Consider the following 16,123-nt stretch of genomic DNA (forward strand, 5'->3'; position numbering starts at 1 on the left):
CTGGGCTCAGAGAAAATCCTTTAAAAATGTTAACATTTTCAAAGAAAATCAGGAACTTCCAATTTGTATTTATTATTTTGTGTTTATGAGCATTCAACTTTCCAACATGAATGCAACACAAAATACCTTGTGTTCCCCAAATTCTAAGGCAGCATCACACAATTGTTTTGTGGAGTGGCAATCCCAGAATGCTATGGGGCAGGCTTGGTAAAAATAAAATAAAAATAAATTAATAAATAAATTATTCCTATAAGGCCAACAAAGTGAGAGGAACATACTTATAATTAATTCTGAAAATAGTCTAATACTCTAATAGTCTAATAGTCTAATAGTTAATAGTTAATAGTTCTATGCTCATCGGGACAAGCTGATTGTTTGGTTAGCAACAGGCTAACATCAAACGCTGTTGTAATTGTCAAGTCAAGTCAAGGAGAGTGAAATGTTGATTTTAGTGTAGCTTTTTTTTATTCTTTACAAAAATAGGCTAATAGTTAATAAATAATCTAATTACGAAAAAACATAATTTTAGCAAATGTATGTGTGTTTTATGCATATTTCAGAATTGTGTAGCTAGCTTAGCAACATGCTAATGTCATACACTGTTGACATAAATTCTGAGTTGTATTTGTCATGCAGAGCACTATTTGTGTTGCTACCTATGTAGAGATCTTCAAATTTAACACGTATGATGTTCCTGCATGTGTACATAACCATTCAAAGTTTAGGGTCTGTAAGATTTTCACTGTTTTTGAAAAAAGTCTCTCATGCTCACTAAGGCTGCATTTATGTGATCAAAATACAGAAAAAAATTTAATATTTTGAAATGTTTTGACCATTTAAAATAACTATTTATTTTTATATATTCTAAAATGTAATTCATTCCTGTGATAGCAGATTAGCCATTACTCCAGTCTACAGTATCACAAGATCCTTGTAACTGTCTTTACTCTCACTGCATCCATGCTGAATAAAAGTATTAATTTCTTTAAAAACCCCAAACTTTTGAACAATAGTGTAAATAGAAAGCAGCTTACTAGGTTTTGGAACAGATCCCTAGTCATGTCATGATTCTTTTCTGTGGTCAATTATTCAGCTGCATTTAAATGTGTATGTGTTGTCATAAAAACACTTTATAATTGATAAGATGAGAAAGCCAAGGCATTACATGCAGGAATGAGCACAGGAGATTTGAGGACACGAGCTGAGAGAAAGCGAAGATAAGACGTCTCATTCATCTCTGACTCACAATTCCCAAGTTCCTCAATGAAGATCCATAAATAAACACCTTACACAAGGGAGAAGATGAAAACATTCCAAACAAAAACAACACAGCATACAGCTAACACTTGTCTCAATCTCCCATAGTTCTCAGGGATGACTTCCGCCAGCCTCCCAATGATGTGGTGGTGGCAGCAGGAGAACCTGCTGTGCTGGAGTGCGTCCCTCCCAGGGGTCACCCTGAGCCCACCGTTTCCTGGAAGAGGAACAATGTTCGTGTCAATGACAAGGACGGCAGGATCTCTGTGAGTCAATAGCAGAAAGTGCAATGTTGGCACAGGAGTGATGATTAGGTTGTAGTGCAGCAGTGACATCACTCCACCCCTTCGCAACCAGCATCGATTTAAAACATAAATCAGTGCGCTTGGTCACGTCATGTTGTCCATCAACACTGACATCACTGCCAAATGCAAATTGTCTAAATGAAAGGTGCACTTAGCATTATTCTGTTTATGTTGTGCTGGTTACCAGTATTGTTACAGCTAAATCTGAAACTGGTTTTGTTCTTTGAAAGAAAAAAAAATGCACAAAGTAAAAATATAAATACTAGATGGAAAATTTTAATTTAAATTAAAAATGTTGCTTAAGTTAAGTATTAAAATTACTTAAAAAAATAAATAAATAAAGTTAAAAGAAATATAAAAAAAAGAAATAATAAAAAAATCACAAAACAAAATTTTAAAATAACAGCTATAAATACTATAATAGTATATAATTAACAAAGTAACTCAAATTACACTGGTTTCTGAAAAAAAAAAGTTTGGTCATGTGATCTCAATAGGGCATTTCACACCGCGAGAATCTTTTCATAGCACCAGAACTAATTGTGGAACTACCCACTTTTTGGCGTTTTAGTACCGGACTGCCTTCTTCGAGAACCAAATTAGCTCCTACTCCAGAGCAGGGTCTTACCAACACGACTGGTACTACCCGTGACATAAGGAGACATTGATTGGCTAGACGCATTCAAAAACGCACTCACATTTTCATCTGAATTTTTTTTAAATGTTACTACTTGTTTCAGAATGTTCAGAGGACATTCAAAATTTACATTCACATAATGTTTGTATGTTCCCTTAACATTTGAATAACCAAGAAAAATGGAGGAATACATTTCTGAGTGAACCTTATTCTGAAGAAGATACTGAATACTGAAAAATCTTTTTAAAGAATCAAAACAAGTTGTACTATAATAAAGTGATGTGTGTGATTTTCTTTCTTCAGATGCGTGGTGGTAAGCTGATGATTTCTCACACCCGGAAAAGTGACGCAGGCATGTACGTGTGCGTAGGCACCAATATGGTGGGCGAGAGAGACAGTGATCCAGCCGAACTCGTTGTGTTTGGTAAGTCCAATTTCCTGGCTCAGTGTTTTGGTTTCACAAAGGAGTTAAAATAATCACTGTGTGATATGTGTGTGACTGTGTGAGCAGAGAGGCCAGTGTTCATCCGCAGACCTGTGAATCAGATTGTTTTGGGTGAAGAGACTGTTGACTTTTTATGCGAGGTTCATGGAGACCCGGCTCCGACTGTCCGCTGGAACAGAGACGAAGGAGAACTACCGCGGGGGAGGCAAGACTCTGCTTACAAACATTTGTGATGCTGTTACAGCAGCTTTATAGAGCTCAAATGCCGGTTGAATGAAATTTATGTAGTGACAGATTAGAAAATCAGTTTCCTATTTCCACTGAGTTAGAGAAGCAGAAAGCTCATATAACCAATAAACCTCAAACTGAGGAATAATATTTATTGCATAATACAGAATTACACAACAAAACCTGAGAGATTTCTGTCCCTCCGCTGAAAGTCTGTTACAATTGAAGAAATTCATGAAGAAATGTGCTTCCATTTAACATATTTGATAAGCTCTACTGTGTGTTATGTATGCTGATTATTGTTTATAAGATAAACAGATTTAATTTATGCTTTTCATAATCACATATAAAGTAGGGCTGCACAATACTGATGAAAAATGCAATATGCGATAACTTATGTATTTCCGATATTATAATGCTTTAAATGTGTCAATTAAATTATATTTAATCACATTTAAAAACTTAAAATGATATAACAAATTTTTTTGGCACTAAATTGTTGGCAGCAGCTGCGAGTAACTCATCTTTTCAGACTAGTTTACTACTCATCATGACAGCTTAATGACAATCGTCTTAGCAGTCACGTGGCTAGATTATTCCCTGCTAAATTAACTCCAATTCTCAATATAGCAATGGAAACGGAAGTCACATTGTAGAGTGATTTGAACCAATGAAGCAAAACGTTGTTAGATTTTATTGGCAGTAAGGCATGTTTTAAAAGAAGTTCTTGGCCAACAATTTTAGAGGTTTCAGTATTTTCCCATTCAAATGGATCGCTGTAGCTGTTTTACTAGAAAGATGACCGCCAAGTGAACTGACTTGAATCTAGATCCCATTTCCATTCTCTCCCCAAATAGTTTTCTGTCTCCTTTCTACTGTCAAATAAAAAAGTGGCAAAAGCCCCAAGCCCCAAGAATAAAATATAACTAGTGTTTCCTAGAGTTTGGGGCAGAATGCAGTGCGGTACAGTGGCATATTTGATGGAGTCTCACAGAAATGTCCTCGTAGAGAGCGGAGGGATGTAGACAGGCTGTAGGAGGAATGTGTGTGTGTGATGACTGTTCTGTTTTCTTTACTGACGGACAATGTCTGTCTTTTTTCATTTTCTGGGGAGTGTATTTTTGATATGTGTTGTGAAAAGAGTGTGTCTGATAAGGGTCAGAGCAGAGGACGAGGGCACTTACACGTGTGTCACAGAAAACAGCGTGGGCAAAACCGAAGCATCCGCTGTGCTGCAGGTCCACGGTAAGACGCACAGGCATGCATCCTTTTACACGTGTGTTGACACATCACAGCACACCTGAAATATGAATCACAAATAAGCAAGCTGATATTCTTAGCTTCATGCATATGTTGCCACTTTTCTCCATTAAACAGACCTCACCTCAGCCATTTGAATTTGTCAGGCACAATCAGTCTGATCTGTGTGAAGTCACCAGGAAGGATTGATCAGCTCCTCTGTTGCTGCTGAAGTGGTAGCTCTGTTCTAGTGTGCTGCCTCATTGGCTAGATAGCCAGCTGACTTCTTAAGCCCAAAGAATACTAAGTTTTGACACAAACACTTAGCATATGCATTCAAATGAACACATATGCTACTTATGATATTTATGCAATGCTCACTGTATAGCATACACATAAAACCGAAGTATAATTTTGCTTTAAGTTGGGATCCTGACTGCCATGAAAGTGAGTGATTTAGAATCTTTTTACATAGGCAGCAACACAAAGCACAACACAAATAGCAAGAGACTCGACTCACAATTGGTTTCATTAAAGTTCATGTTAGCATGTTGATAAGCTAACATAATACTGAAATAAACATGAAATACAAGAACACTGGGTACAATTTTTTTTTAGACTGAACTATTTTTCTTTATACTTTTCAGTGTTGTATTAAATATACAGTACTGTGCAAAAGTCTTAGGCCATTAGTTTTTTCACCAACAAAAATAAAGATTTTAAGCCAGTTATTTCTGTCTTTTGTAGTGTTTCAGTAGGAAATATCAGTTTACATTTCCAAACATTAATTCAGATCTTTGTGTGGAGCACTGGCTGTTGCAAACAAAAATCTAACTGGATTATTACAATTAATGGCCAAAAGAATGTTTGCAAATATTAACTCATATTTCCAACTGACACACCACAGCAATAGATAGAAACAGCTGGTTTAAAACCATTTTTGTTTTTTGTTGGTGAAAGTAGTAATGGCCTAGGACTCTTGCACAGTACTGTACATTTTAAGATCAAATACTTTATACACCTCAGCCACCATCTTGGATTTAGTTTTTTCTCTGAGCTTATGTGAAACTTCATCATTTACTCACCCTCATGTTTTTCCAAAACAGTTTTTTTTCTTTTTCTTTTAGTATGTGAAACATAAAAATAAATACTAAATAAATAATAAGTACATACATAAAATAAATACATAATGTCAGTGGGGAGCAAATGTTGCTTTAGACCCAATTCATCGTATGAACAAAAAAGGTTGAAAAACATCCTTCAAAATATCTCCTTTTGGGTTCCACTGAAAATAGAAACTCATACAGGTTTGGAATGATTTGATGGTGAGTGAATTATTGTCGAATTTTCTACTTAGGCAGCTTGCTATGTTTTGGAACTGAGCAACTATGTGGAGTTTATGTTAAAGCGTGTGGATTACTGTATTTGACAGCTGTTATAGAGAGACGGTGTGCTTCAGCAAACTGCCGGAGTGCAGAGGCAGTGTTAATAGAACGTGGCAAAGTCTGTGTTTGCATGTGTGTAGAAATGAGAGAGAGAGAGAGTGAGTGTGAGAGAGAGAGAACTGCATGGGAATCTAACTGGCACAAGCTAGGGGAAGCAGCTGTAGCAGACCTGATTCAATTCATCCTCCAGTTATTTTGCCAGTCTGAATTAAGATGAGACCAAGCAGCTCTGCCTCCATCTCCTTCCTACTGCCTCCTTTTTCTGCCTTTCTCTCTCTCTCTCTCTCTCTCTCTATCCATTTTCTGACTCAGGGCCATTTTCTTGATGTTCCATTTGTGAATTTTCTGTCTCATTTGCCTTGATGTTTTGTTGCCCTTCATCATTTCATCCTTACCAACCTTTCCTTCCCCTTGACTGCATGCTGCCGCACCTCAGAAGGTGGCACAGACAGACTGTTTTATGTCTGCTGTTTTGCATTGTGGGTATAATAAAAATGTGTGTAAATGCCTCAAAAAGACATTTCAAGTCATTACCCTGATACTGCCATTAGATTAATATGGATTTCAGAGCTCGTGAAATAAGACGTTTAATGCAGCTGATTAACATTAATAACACCGAGACATGAGCATTTTAAAAACGGTTTAAAAGCAGTGACTGCTACATTTGCATGCATACATTTGGCAGACATTTTTATCCAAAACAACTGCTTACAAAACAGTGCTAGCATTACCTAAAGTTCGAACCCATGACCTCGCTTTACATTCTACCAGCTACAAGGATTTTGAGACTGAATTCAGTTGCTGTCATCTATTGAACCTCGGTGTAAAAATGGTGTAAAATAGAAAATTAGAGGTAAAAATTGAAGCCTTTGAATGACAAATTATGGTTTTGTCAAAACTGCCAATGGTGAGTAAATTACATAGTGTATATATAGTATATACATATATTCAGCATTTATTTCTTTGGATATTAGTGACAAACAGTATTTGTAATATTTTGGAGAATAAATGAGATTAGTTACTTGCCAGTGGCTGAAAACATTTGCATAATACTGCTGTAATGCATCTGTAAGAATTATAGTCACATATGTGGAATATTTATCATATTAATCCACCAAAACTAAAATATGACCAACAAAATCCCAAAGTGTTGTTTTTTTATGTCACTCAGCATCACATGTCATGAGCCAGTCTCCATCTCTCAGTGGAACTGTACCTGTCACAAAAATCAGGATTTCATTCCTCACATTTTCGTTTTGGTGGATTAACGTGGGAAATATTCCACATATGTGACTGTAATTCTTACAGATTTACTTTTGTATTATGCAGAAGTATTATGCAAACATTTCCAGCCACTGGCGAGTAACTAGTTTCATTTACTCTCCAAAGTGGTTTCTACTCACACTGGCACTGGGTGAGTTTTACATTTGAACCCTGCATGTACTGCAGATCTCCATATGTAAATGCACAGTAACAGGAAAATAGTTATGTATGCCGTTTGTTAACTTTTACTTCCTTTGTGATATAATAAGAACACCTGTGCTCATGTTAGATTGACAGGGCCTGTGTCTGTCAGGGGAAAGCTGTCTTCTCTGATCCTCTCAGCAGATGTTTGCTGCCTTCTAGCTTAACATTTTCCCAACATACCAGCGAGCAAAGCCACGGCATCAGTGACTTAACACACTGAAGATTACGACTGACCACACACATCTGCTGTTTTTACACTCATCAGACAAGCGCACACGATGAGCGGCCATGTGCACAAGAGCTTTTACCAAGCCCAACAAAATGCCCACAGGATGAGTCATGAGTCAAATTCATCCTTGTTCACTGGATCATCTCAAACGTGCCCTGTATTAAAAATGGGAAATGGTGCAGTTTAATTCTGTGGCTGTTAAAGAGACATTTCATGCAAAAATTTAAATCTTTCATCATTTATTCACCCTCATGCGTAAGCTTCTTTCTGCCACGGGTTAAAAAAATGTAAAAAGGTATATGTGAGTTTTTATCTCTCAATTCATAATTGCAAGATATAAATGCAGAATTGTGAGATATAAACAGATTGCAAGATATAAACTCACAATTCTAAGAAGAAAAGTCAGTGTGAGGTAAAAAAAGATGAAAAATTGCAAGATGTAAACTCAGAATTGTGTGAAAGAAAGTCAAGAACATACATTATCGCCATTGTGCTATGTGCATCCCGAGTTTGAGTCCCGGCTAGTGGACCTTTTACTCTCTCCCACTTCACTTCCTGTCATTATTCAACTGTCCTATCAAAATAAAAAGCAAAAATGCCCCCCAAAAATCAAGTATTTTTGTCAGTGAGGTCTAAACCAACATCCCCATTGGACCCTATTGACTTCCATTGTACACTCTTAAAAATAAAGGTTCCAAAAGGGGGTTTTCACAGTGATGCCATGGAAGAACCATTCAGTAAACAGTTCTTAAAAGAACCTTATTGTATAGAACATTTTAATAATCTAAACAACCTTTTTTCCACAATAAAGAATGTTTTGTGGAATAGAAAGTTTCTGTGGATGTTAAAGTTGCTTCATCAAGCCATAAATGCTAAAAAGGATATTTAAGGCCTTCATTTTTAAGACCAAAAAAAAAAAAAACCTGCAAAATATTTTACAATTATCTTCTGTCCCTTTAAGGCTCCTCATTCTACTCTGAAATGTTTCTTTAACTCATTATTTCAATCACTAAAGCTGACATACATACATACATACAAGTCAATCTGTCACTTGGGAGTTGTCACCTGCAGACGTGAGCAGTGGCTCTTTTAGCCCTGAGCCACTTCTCCCCACACTATTATTCTCCTCCTGATCTTTGTCAGCTTCTCGTCATGAGTTGTTTTTTGTGTGGGAGCTTGTAGCCCCGTCAGAAAAATGTGAAAATGGAGAAACAACACAGATGAGTCAGATCTCGCGCTTTCTGTCTGCCTTTCACGCTCTCATACGCCTTCTCTCACTTGAGTCTGGTGTACAAACCTACTGTGAAGTTTCTGAACAGCAGGGTAGCGGTCTGGTTATCTAAACAAAGACACACAGCCTTGAGCCCAGTGCCGTACTAGAAAGTGGGTGGGAAATGGCTGTTGGATAATGTTGGTGGTTCCGTTTGGATTTCAGAGTGATAAACTGAGCAGTAACCACCTCAAACATCACTGCTGAAAACAGATGTTTTTTGATACCGCGCATCCACTGGTATCCCAGCATGAGCCATGGACTCCAGCATCGGAATCTGCTTTGCAGTCACAACTAATTACTTGCTTTAATCTGAGCTGAGTGGAGACTCTATGTGTTTTAAATCCGACAGCTCTCAAGCTAATGTGCAAATCACAGAGCTGATGAGCCTCAGAGGACAGCACTCAACTGATAAGTGATTTAAAATACTGAGAAATCCAATTCATGTTTTTATAGAGTGGGCGAGCGTAGATGGTGCTTTGGTGAGGGTTAAATTCAGTCAAACCAAGTTTAAGTATGAATAGTTGATGTCAGAGCCACCCATAGCAAAGCTGAATCACAAATGATGTCTCTTCAACATCTCAATTGTTTCTACTAGAAAGCTAGATTTAGAGAACAAATTGAAAGGTTTTTCACACAAAACAGCCGCAAACAGTCATCTCAGTAAAGTAAGCAAATATTGGTAGTCTGCTGTTTCATTTTGGATTGTAAACTGACTTTTGGGTGTTGGTGTTTTTAGCTGATTAGTATAGTTTCTTTAGTGAATCAGGTGCTGAAACAACAGAGACAGTGTATGCAAATAAATAACTCCCCCTGAGACGTTTGCTCGAGTCTCCTTCTTCTCAGATGTTTCCCTTGAGAAAAATACTCTGTCTCTTCAAGAGTTGTCAGAATGTTTCTCTGCAATGCCACAAACTCTAATTTGCAGATATGCCAAAGTCAATCATTTGATTTCAGAACATTTCTTCCAGTATCAAATTAGCTGGACTATGCTATCCAGATTAAAGTGGATAGCTTTGAACCTTTACCTGATGTCAACAGTTAAATAAAATTTATTTTATTTAAATTTCTAGTTTGGGTCAGTAATTTAATGTTTTTTAAAAGACATAGCTTATTCTTAGAATACTGCATTTATTTGATGAAAAATACATATTGTGAAATATAATTAAAATTTAAAATAACTATTTTCTATTTTCATGTATTTTAAAATGTAATTTAATCCTGTGATGTAAAAGCTGAATTTTCAGCATCATTACTCCAGTCTCCAGTGTCACATGATCCTTCAGAAATTATGCTTATATGATGATTTGGTGCTCAAGAAACATCTTATTATCAATGTTAAAAACGGTTGTGCTTTTTAATATTTTTGTAGAAACTGTGATGCTGTACATTTTTTATAAATTTTTTCATTTTTTTTTGATGGAAATATTTTGTAACCATTATAAATGTCTTTAATGTCTTTAAAGCATCCTTGCTGGATGAAAGTATTACTAACCTCAAACCTTTGAATGGATATGTTTCTTTTTTTAAATTAAAGAGATATAATTAATATCTCTTTGATCCAGCTTGTGTCATTTTGCCAACACTTTCCATCACTTTTCCTCCCTCCCTCCATCTGTATAAACAAAAGTAGCAAAAAAGGACAGAGTAAAATCATGACATATTTCAAATTCTCTAACCAGCTACATTCTGCTCTCTCTGGCCTCAGTGCCACCACAGATTGACGTACTTCCCCAGGATCAAGTCACTGCTCAAGGACGAACCATCACTTTTCAGTGTGGCACCCAGGGTAACCCTCTTCCTGCAGTTTTCTGGCAGAAAGAAGGGAGTCAGGTGAGTGCAACTTATGTTTCATACAGTATCTAATAAAGCACACCATGTTTTGAGATCAAACAATGCAATGAAACTGTATAGTATCTGTCCCATTTTGTGGGATTTTGTGATACAGCACTAGTAGAGAACTTGAAGTTAGGGTTAGCTATCATGCTAAAGCTAGCAGCAACTCCAAAATAACGGAACGTGCGTCATTTCCATATGAAAACATTAACATTCAAAATGTTACGGTCAGTAAGATATTCTTTTAAATAAATGAACAAGGATCCATTAAATCGACCAAAAGTGCGTATAACGACATTTATGATGTTACAACAAATTTCGATTTCAAATAAATGCTGAAAAAAGTGTAGGGCCTAATGTATTTTTTAAAAATTCTATAAAAACGTTATTTAAGAAAATAATATAAAAATACAGCAGAACTGTTTTCAGCATTCACAATAATCAGCATATTAAAATGATATCTGAAGGATCACGTGACACTGAAGACTGGAGTAATGATGCTGAACATTCAGCTTTACTGTCACAGGAATAAATTAGATTTTATATTCAAATAGGAAAGTTATTTTAAATTGTACTACAATTTCACAGTATTTCTGTTTTTACTGTATTTTTGATTAAATAAAAGCTGCTTTGGTGACTTTACATTAAATAAATCTTACCAGCCCCAAACATTTGAACAGTAGTGTACGAATACACTATATTACCCTTTGAAATTCATGCAGTATATAGTCAAGTACATACTGTATAGTTTAAGTAAACAGTGCATTGTACATGATTCGAGATGCAGCTTATGAGATGGCTCAGCATTGTCCCTCAGTAATCCAATACTTCACTGTATGTCGTGCGTGGGTTTAAAGAGCCTGATTGGAGATCAAAGGCAGATCTTTTCATATAAAGATGATTTATTTGCATCTCAGAGCATGTTTATCAGTGACTCATTAACTTTGCCAGAGCTTGAAAACAAGCCTAGAGCCTCTAGATGATTATATTTACCCTTGTTGATGCTGATTAGTCGTGTATTGCTGATTGCATTGATGAGATGATTCGGAGCATTGGATTGCTGGAGCCGGGCCATTCGACAAAGCAGCGTGTTTTCAAAGCCATTATGGGAAACCACTGATGAGAGACACTTGTGAAGGAGTGGGAGGAGAAAATTTGACACAGAGGAACATCAGGTGTCAGATCAGCTCGCATAGGCCATCAAAAGCACAGCGTTCAGTGCAGTCAGAGCGTGTTTCCAGGCTAAAAATAGGCCTCCGTCAATCCAGGGGAGAGCTAAAGACCACTCAGCCTTGATGGCTCACATCATTTTGGAGTCATTTGGGGTGTGGTCTGTGCAATGGATTTTATAGCACATCCCCTGTGTTCACGCTTGTATACCATTTGCAGCCGTGTTCCAGATTATGCTGTGGCCTTTTCACCTTCGTCCATTACTTGCCCATTTTAAGCCTCTTAAGTGAAGTGAATGGATTCCCCCTCACTTACTGTACGTACCCCCCAGTTAACCCAACTGATGTCCCACAAAGGAGCAAACAGCTTCGCTCAGCAAATTAAACTGCCAGAAAAACACAACCAAGCGCTCAAATCAGTTGATGTGCAGTTTTGATGGAAATGGGATCTTTTAATCAGATTACTGTTTTTCAGTGATATTTTGGAGGCACCATATTCAAGCATTTTATTTTTTAGATACTTAAATACTTGTCTTCAACAAGGATGCATTAAATTGATATAAAGTGACAATGAAGACATTAAAGGGATACTCCATCCCAAAATTAAAATTTTTCATTAATCACTTACCCCCATGTCGTTCCAAACCCGTAAAAGCTTTGTTCGTCTTCAGAACACAATTTAAGATATTTTGGATGAAAACCGGGAAGCTTGTGATGGTCCCATAGACTGCCAAGTAAATTACAGTGTCAAGGTCCAGAAATGTTTGAAAGACATCGTCAGAAAAGTCCATCTGTCATCAGTGGTTCAAATGTAACGTTATGAAGCGACGAGAATACTTTTTGTACACGAAGAAAACAAAAATAATGACTTTATTCAACAATTCGTCTACTTTGTGTCTCTCCGCATCACCGTAGTGCCATTTTGGAGAATATCCGCTGAACGCAAACTGTGTATGCTATTGTGTGTCAGGCGCATTTCATTGTTAATATTAGAGTATACCTATTTAGTTCATCAAACCCTTTTACTTCAGCAAGGACAATCCTATTTTCCATGGCTGTTTGGACCTTGTAAAACAGACTTTCAGTCTCTCTGAACACTGGATAATTTGCCCACAGTGTGGTGTGAACTCAAGAGTCTGTACTCTGTCGTAGATGCTGCTTTTCCCTGGCCAACCTCCATCCCAGTCGGGCCGTTATGCTGTGTCCATGAGCGGAGAGCTGTCCATCTCTGATGTTCACTCTGAGGACTCTGGCTACTATATCTGCCAGGCGATCAGTGTGGCAGGAAGTGTCCTCGCCAAGGCTCTGCTGGAAGTGAAAACTGGTGAGTATCTGGGATTACAGTTCATCCCACCCAGCAAATGGCATCTCTGGAGATAATTGTGAAGAAAACCCCTAGTATTAACAAACCGCCTGAGTGCGAGCACTAACAGTGTACATGGCTCTTCATTTTGATGGGCGTTCCTTAAGTCATGAAGCTGATTTTAATTAATGGTGCTTCCTGAGGGATTACTATAAGTGAAGTGTACTTCAACACACTTCATTTTAAAACTTTGCAGCATCTCCTTTTTTAATAAACTAGTTGACTTCATTAATTCAGGGTCCCTGCAGGTCCTTTAAAGTCTTAAATTTAGTTTGATGATACAATTCATACATATTGATGTCTTGAGTATTTTAAACTTACAAAAAAGTTTTACCCTGTTTTGCTGAATATGTGCCATACTTGTTTTATTTTGAGAATGTATGGGTTTGTTTGGTATGGACATGCGGTAATCACTTTATTTCCGAAGCTCTTAAAAAAGTCTTTAAAAAGTCTTCAAATAGTCTTCTAGTCAACCATCCTGATTCATCACCCCAATTCCAGAATATCTTCATCATTTTTGCCATTGTGTTCTTAAAGTGTGATTAACTCTGACAGCCAGTTGCACTTCTGTAGCTGTACAAGTAAGTCGGGCTGATCTTTGGATGCCAGAAACACTGTTAGACAACTGTTAGACAGATCCAAGCACACTCCTTACAAACACACTCTGCTGTTTATCCTCCAGGCCCATCAGATCTCATCCCACCAATTATCCGACAGGGCCCAGCCAACCAGACGCTCACTTTAGGCTCCAGCGCCCTACTCCAGTGCCATGTGATGGGCAGGCCAATCCCCAGCGTCAGGTGGGAGAAGAACGGGGAAAGCGTTCTGAGCGATGACATTCACATAAGCCTAATGGAAAACGGCACTTTACACATCAGCGGCTTGAAGGTATTTGACAGACGCTTCAGACAAAGATGTGACTTGTTTGCTTTGATTAGGGCTGTGAAAAGCGAAAGCTCCCTGGACAGAGAGCCTCTGAGAAAACATTTCAAACTAATTGAGATGTTCAAGCACACCTGAAATAATGGTGTCCACTTGAGCGTTTCTTACTCAAGGCAGGGTTTCCATCAAGGCATGCAAAACACATTTATCCACGTAATGTTCATAAATCAATTACCAACAGATCTGATCACTCAGAGAAGCTCTGCATACATTTAGCTCAAATGTAATTACGCACACAAAATTACACTGATAAAGTGGAAGTGACACTAATCTGCAGTTTCCTTCCAAGTTTGGAGAATAGAGAAAGATTTGTTTTAATTGATTTTGGCATTCATTCATCAAGTAGGGTTCAGTGGAAAAATAGCTCAACACTTAAAGCTCTGAGTGCAATACATCTAAACAACCAGCCAAATCTGTCATGTCATGATATAGTGTTTGACATAATAGATATATTAGCCTATCAAATAAAGATGTAGGACTGAAATTCTTAATTTGCTAATATAACTCTGTGGAGCTTTTAAAGCAGCCTATCATACATCTTATTTCATGACATAACATATATGAATCAAGTTTATGTGTTAGAAATCAATTCCTGGAATGAAGTAGTAAAAATTATGTTATGTTATGTTATGTTAAGCTGTTATATGTTATGTTGTTATGTTATGTTATGTTGTTATTTTAACTAATTTTTTTAATATTACCTGCATTTTATTTGATAAATTAACTTGAAAATGTATGGACTGTAATGAATCAATGCTTAATTTCCAAGAATATGGTCCAAATTTAGTCCAAATTAAAAAAAAAAAAATACATAAAATTTAAACAGTGTCTGACTATTTTATATTCATTGCAATGTATTTTTATTAATTAATAAAAATGAAGAATGTGTTCTTACTGTAACGATGAATAACTCGACTTGGGATCCATTTGCAAGCTTTTATTTGAACACTCGTAGTCGTACAGGCGAAGGGTCAGGATCAGCAAACACAGTGTCACAGGAATATCAGAATCGTAGTCAATACCAAGCAGTGGGTCGGGGTAACAAGCAAGTATCACAGTCCGTATAACAATCAGGGTTCAAAGGTAGGCAGCGAAGGGTTCACAGATCGATAAACAACAAAGGTAGGCAACTAGGGAAACAAGACAGGGTAAAACGCTCAGAAATGTTAGCCGTGGCAGTAACAAGACCTCGCAATGAGGTGATGCAAAGGTCTGGCTTATATGGCAGTCTCTGATAGGGAACACCTGGCCGGTGATCAGTCCAAGGTACGGGGCTTATGGGTAATGTAGTCAGTATCAGTGTACGTGAGTGTTTGGATGCATGTAAGTGTCAGTATTCGGGTGATGGTGCCCTCTGCTGGCCACTGGAGGGACTCACGGGGTTCGTATCCGTGACAGAGCCCCCTCCCTGCGAACGCCTCCTGGCGTGAGGTGGAGGACGACGTCGGGGTCTACCTCGAGGTCGAGGGGCCGGTTTCTCTGGATGTTCTCTATGAAAATCTGTGGTTAAGTTGGGGTCAAGAATGTCCTCGGCATTGACCCAGGAACGTTCCTCTGGACCGTACCCCTCCCAGTCAACCAAGTATTGGAGGACTCGTCCCCGACGTCTCGAATCAAGCAGCTCTCGCACCTGATAGGTCTCCTCGCTCTCCACCTGAACCGGTTGGGGACTCTGCTCACGGGACCTCCCCTCGCCCTCCTCCTCAGGGGCAGCAGCGGGCTTGAGCAATGACATGTGGAAAGTGGGAGAAATACGATATGTGTTAGGCAAAGCAAGGCGGAATGAAACAGGTGTGATTTGTTGTGTGATTCTGAATGGACCCACGTACCTTGGACTTAACTTTCGGCATGGCAATTTCATCCGAAGGTCTCTGGTGGACAGCCAGACCCATTGACCAGGTTGGAAAGTGTGTCCAGGGCGTCGACGACGGTCGGCCTGTTCCTTCAGGCGCCGTACAGCTTGTTGTAGGTGTACGTGGGCTTGATTCCATGTGTCCTCGCTTCGTTGAAGCCAATCAGTTACAGCGGGAACATTGGTGGGTTCACCTGACCAGGGAAACATGGGTGGTTGGTACCCTAGAATGCATTTGAAGGGGGTGATCCCGGTGGATGGCTTGATCAGGGAGTTCTGTGCATATTCGGCCCATAGGAGAAAACGAGACCAGTCCTCTTGATGGGAGCTGCAGTAGGAGCGGAGGAACCGAGTGAGCTCCTGGTTGAGGCGTTCCACTTGACCGTTGGCCTCGGGGTGATAACCAGACGTGAGACTTACGTTGACCCCTAGAGCTTGA

At 38.3% G+C, this 16,123-nt stretch overlaps 1 protein-coding gene across 1 annotated transcript in view; it reads left to right on the forward strand.

Annotated features, from left to right (window-relative positions):
- The window catches only part of LOC109094109 (roundabout homolog 2-like), a 66,672-nt gene that overhangs the window by 22,964 nt on the left and 27,585 nt on the right, over positions 1–16,123 (forward strand). Inside the window, exons 3-9 of the mRNA XM_042771073.1 lie at positions 1,366–1,523; positions 2,503–2,623; positions 2,711–2,873; positions 4,014–4,117; positions 10,231–10,355; positions 12,680–12,851; positions 13,573–13,778. Coding sequence (XP_042627007.1) covers positions 1,366–1,523; positions 2,503–2,623; positions 2,711–2,873; positions 4,014–4,117; positions 10,231–10,355; positions 12,680–12,851; positions 13,573–13,778 — 1,049 coding nt within the window. The remainder of the gene's footprint in view (positions 1–1,365; positions 1,524–2,502; positions 2,624–2,710; positions 2,874–4,013; positions 4,118–10,230; positions 10,356–12,679; positions 12,852–13,572; positions 13,779–16,123) is intronic.

The sequence above is a fragment of the Cyprinus carpio genome, chromosome A15, assembly GCF_018340385.1.
Source record: "Cyprinus carpio isolate SPL01 chromosome A15, ASM1834038v1, whole genome shotgun sequence".
In the NCBI taxonomy this organism is placed as follows: Eukaryota; Metazoa; Chordata; class Actinopteri; order Cypriniformes; family Cyprinidae; genus Cyprinus; species Cyprinus carpio.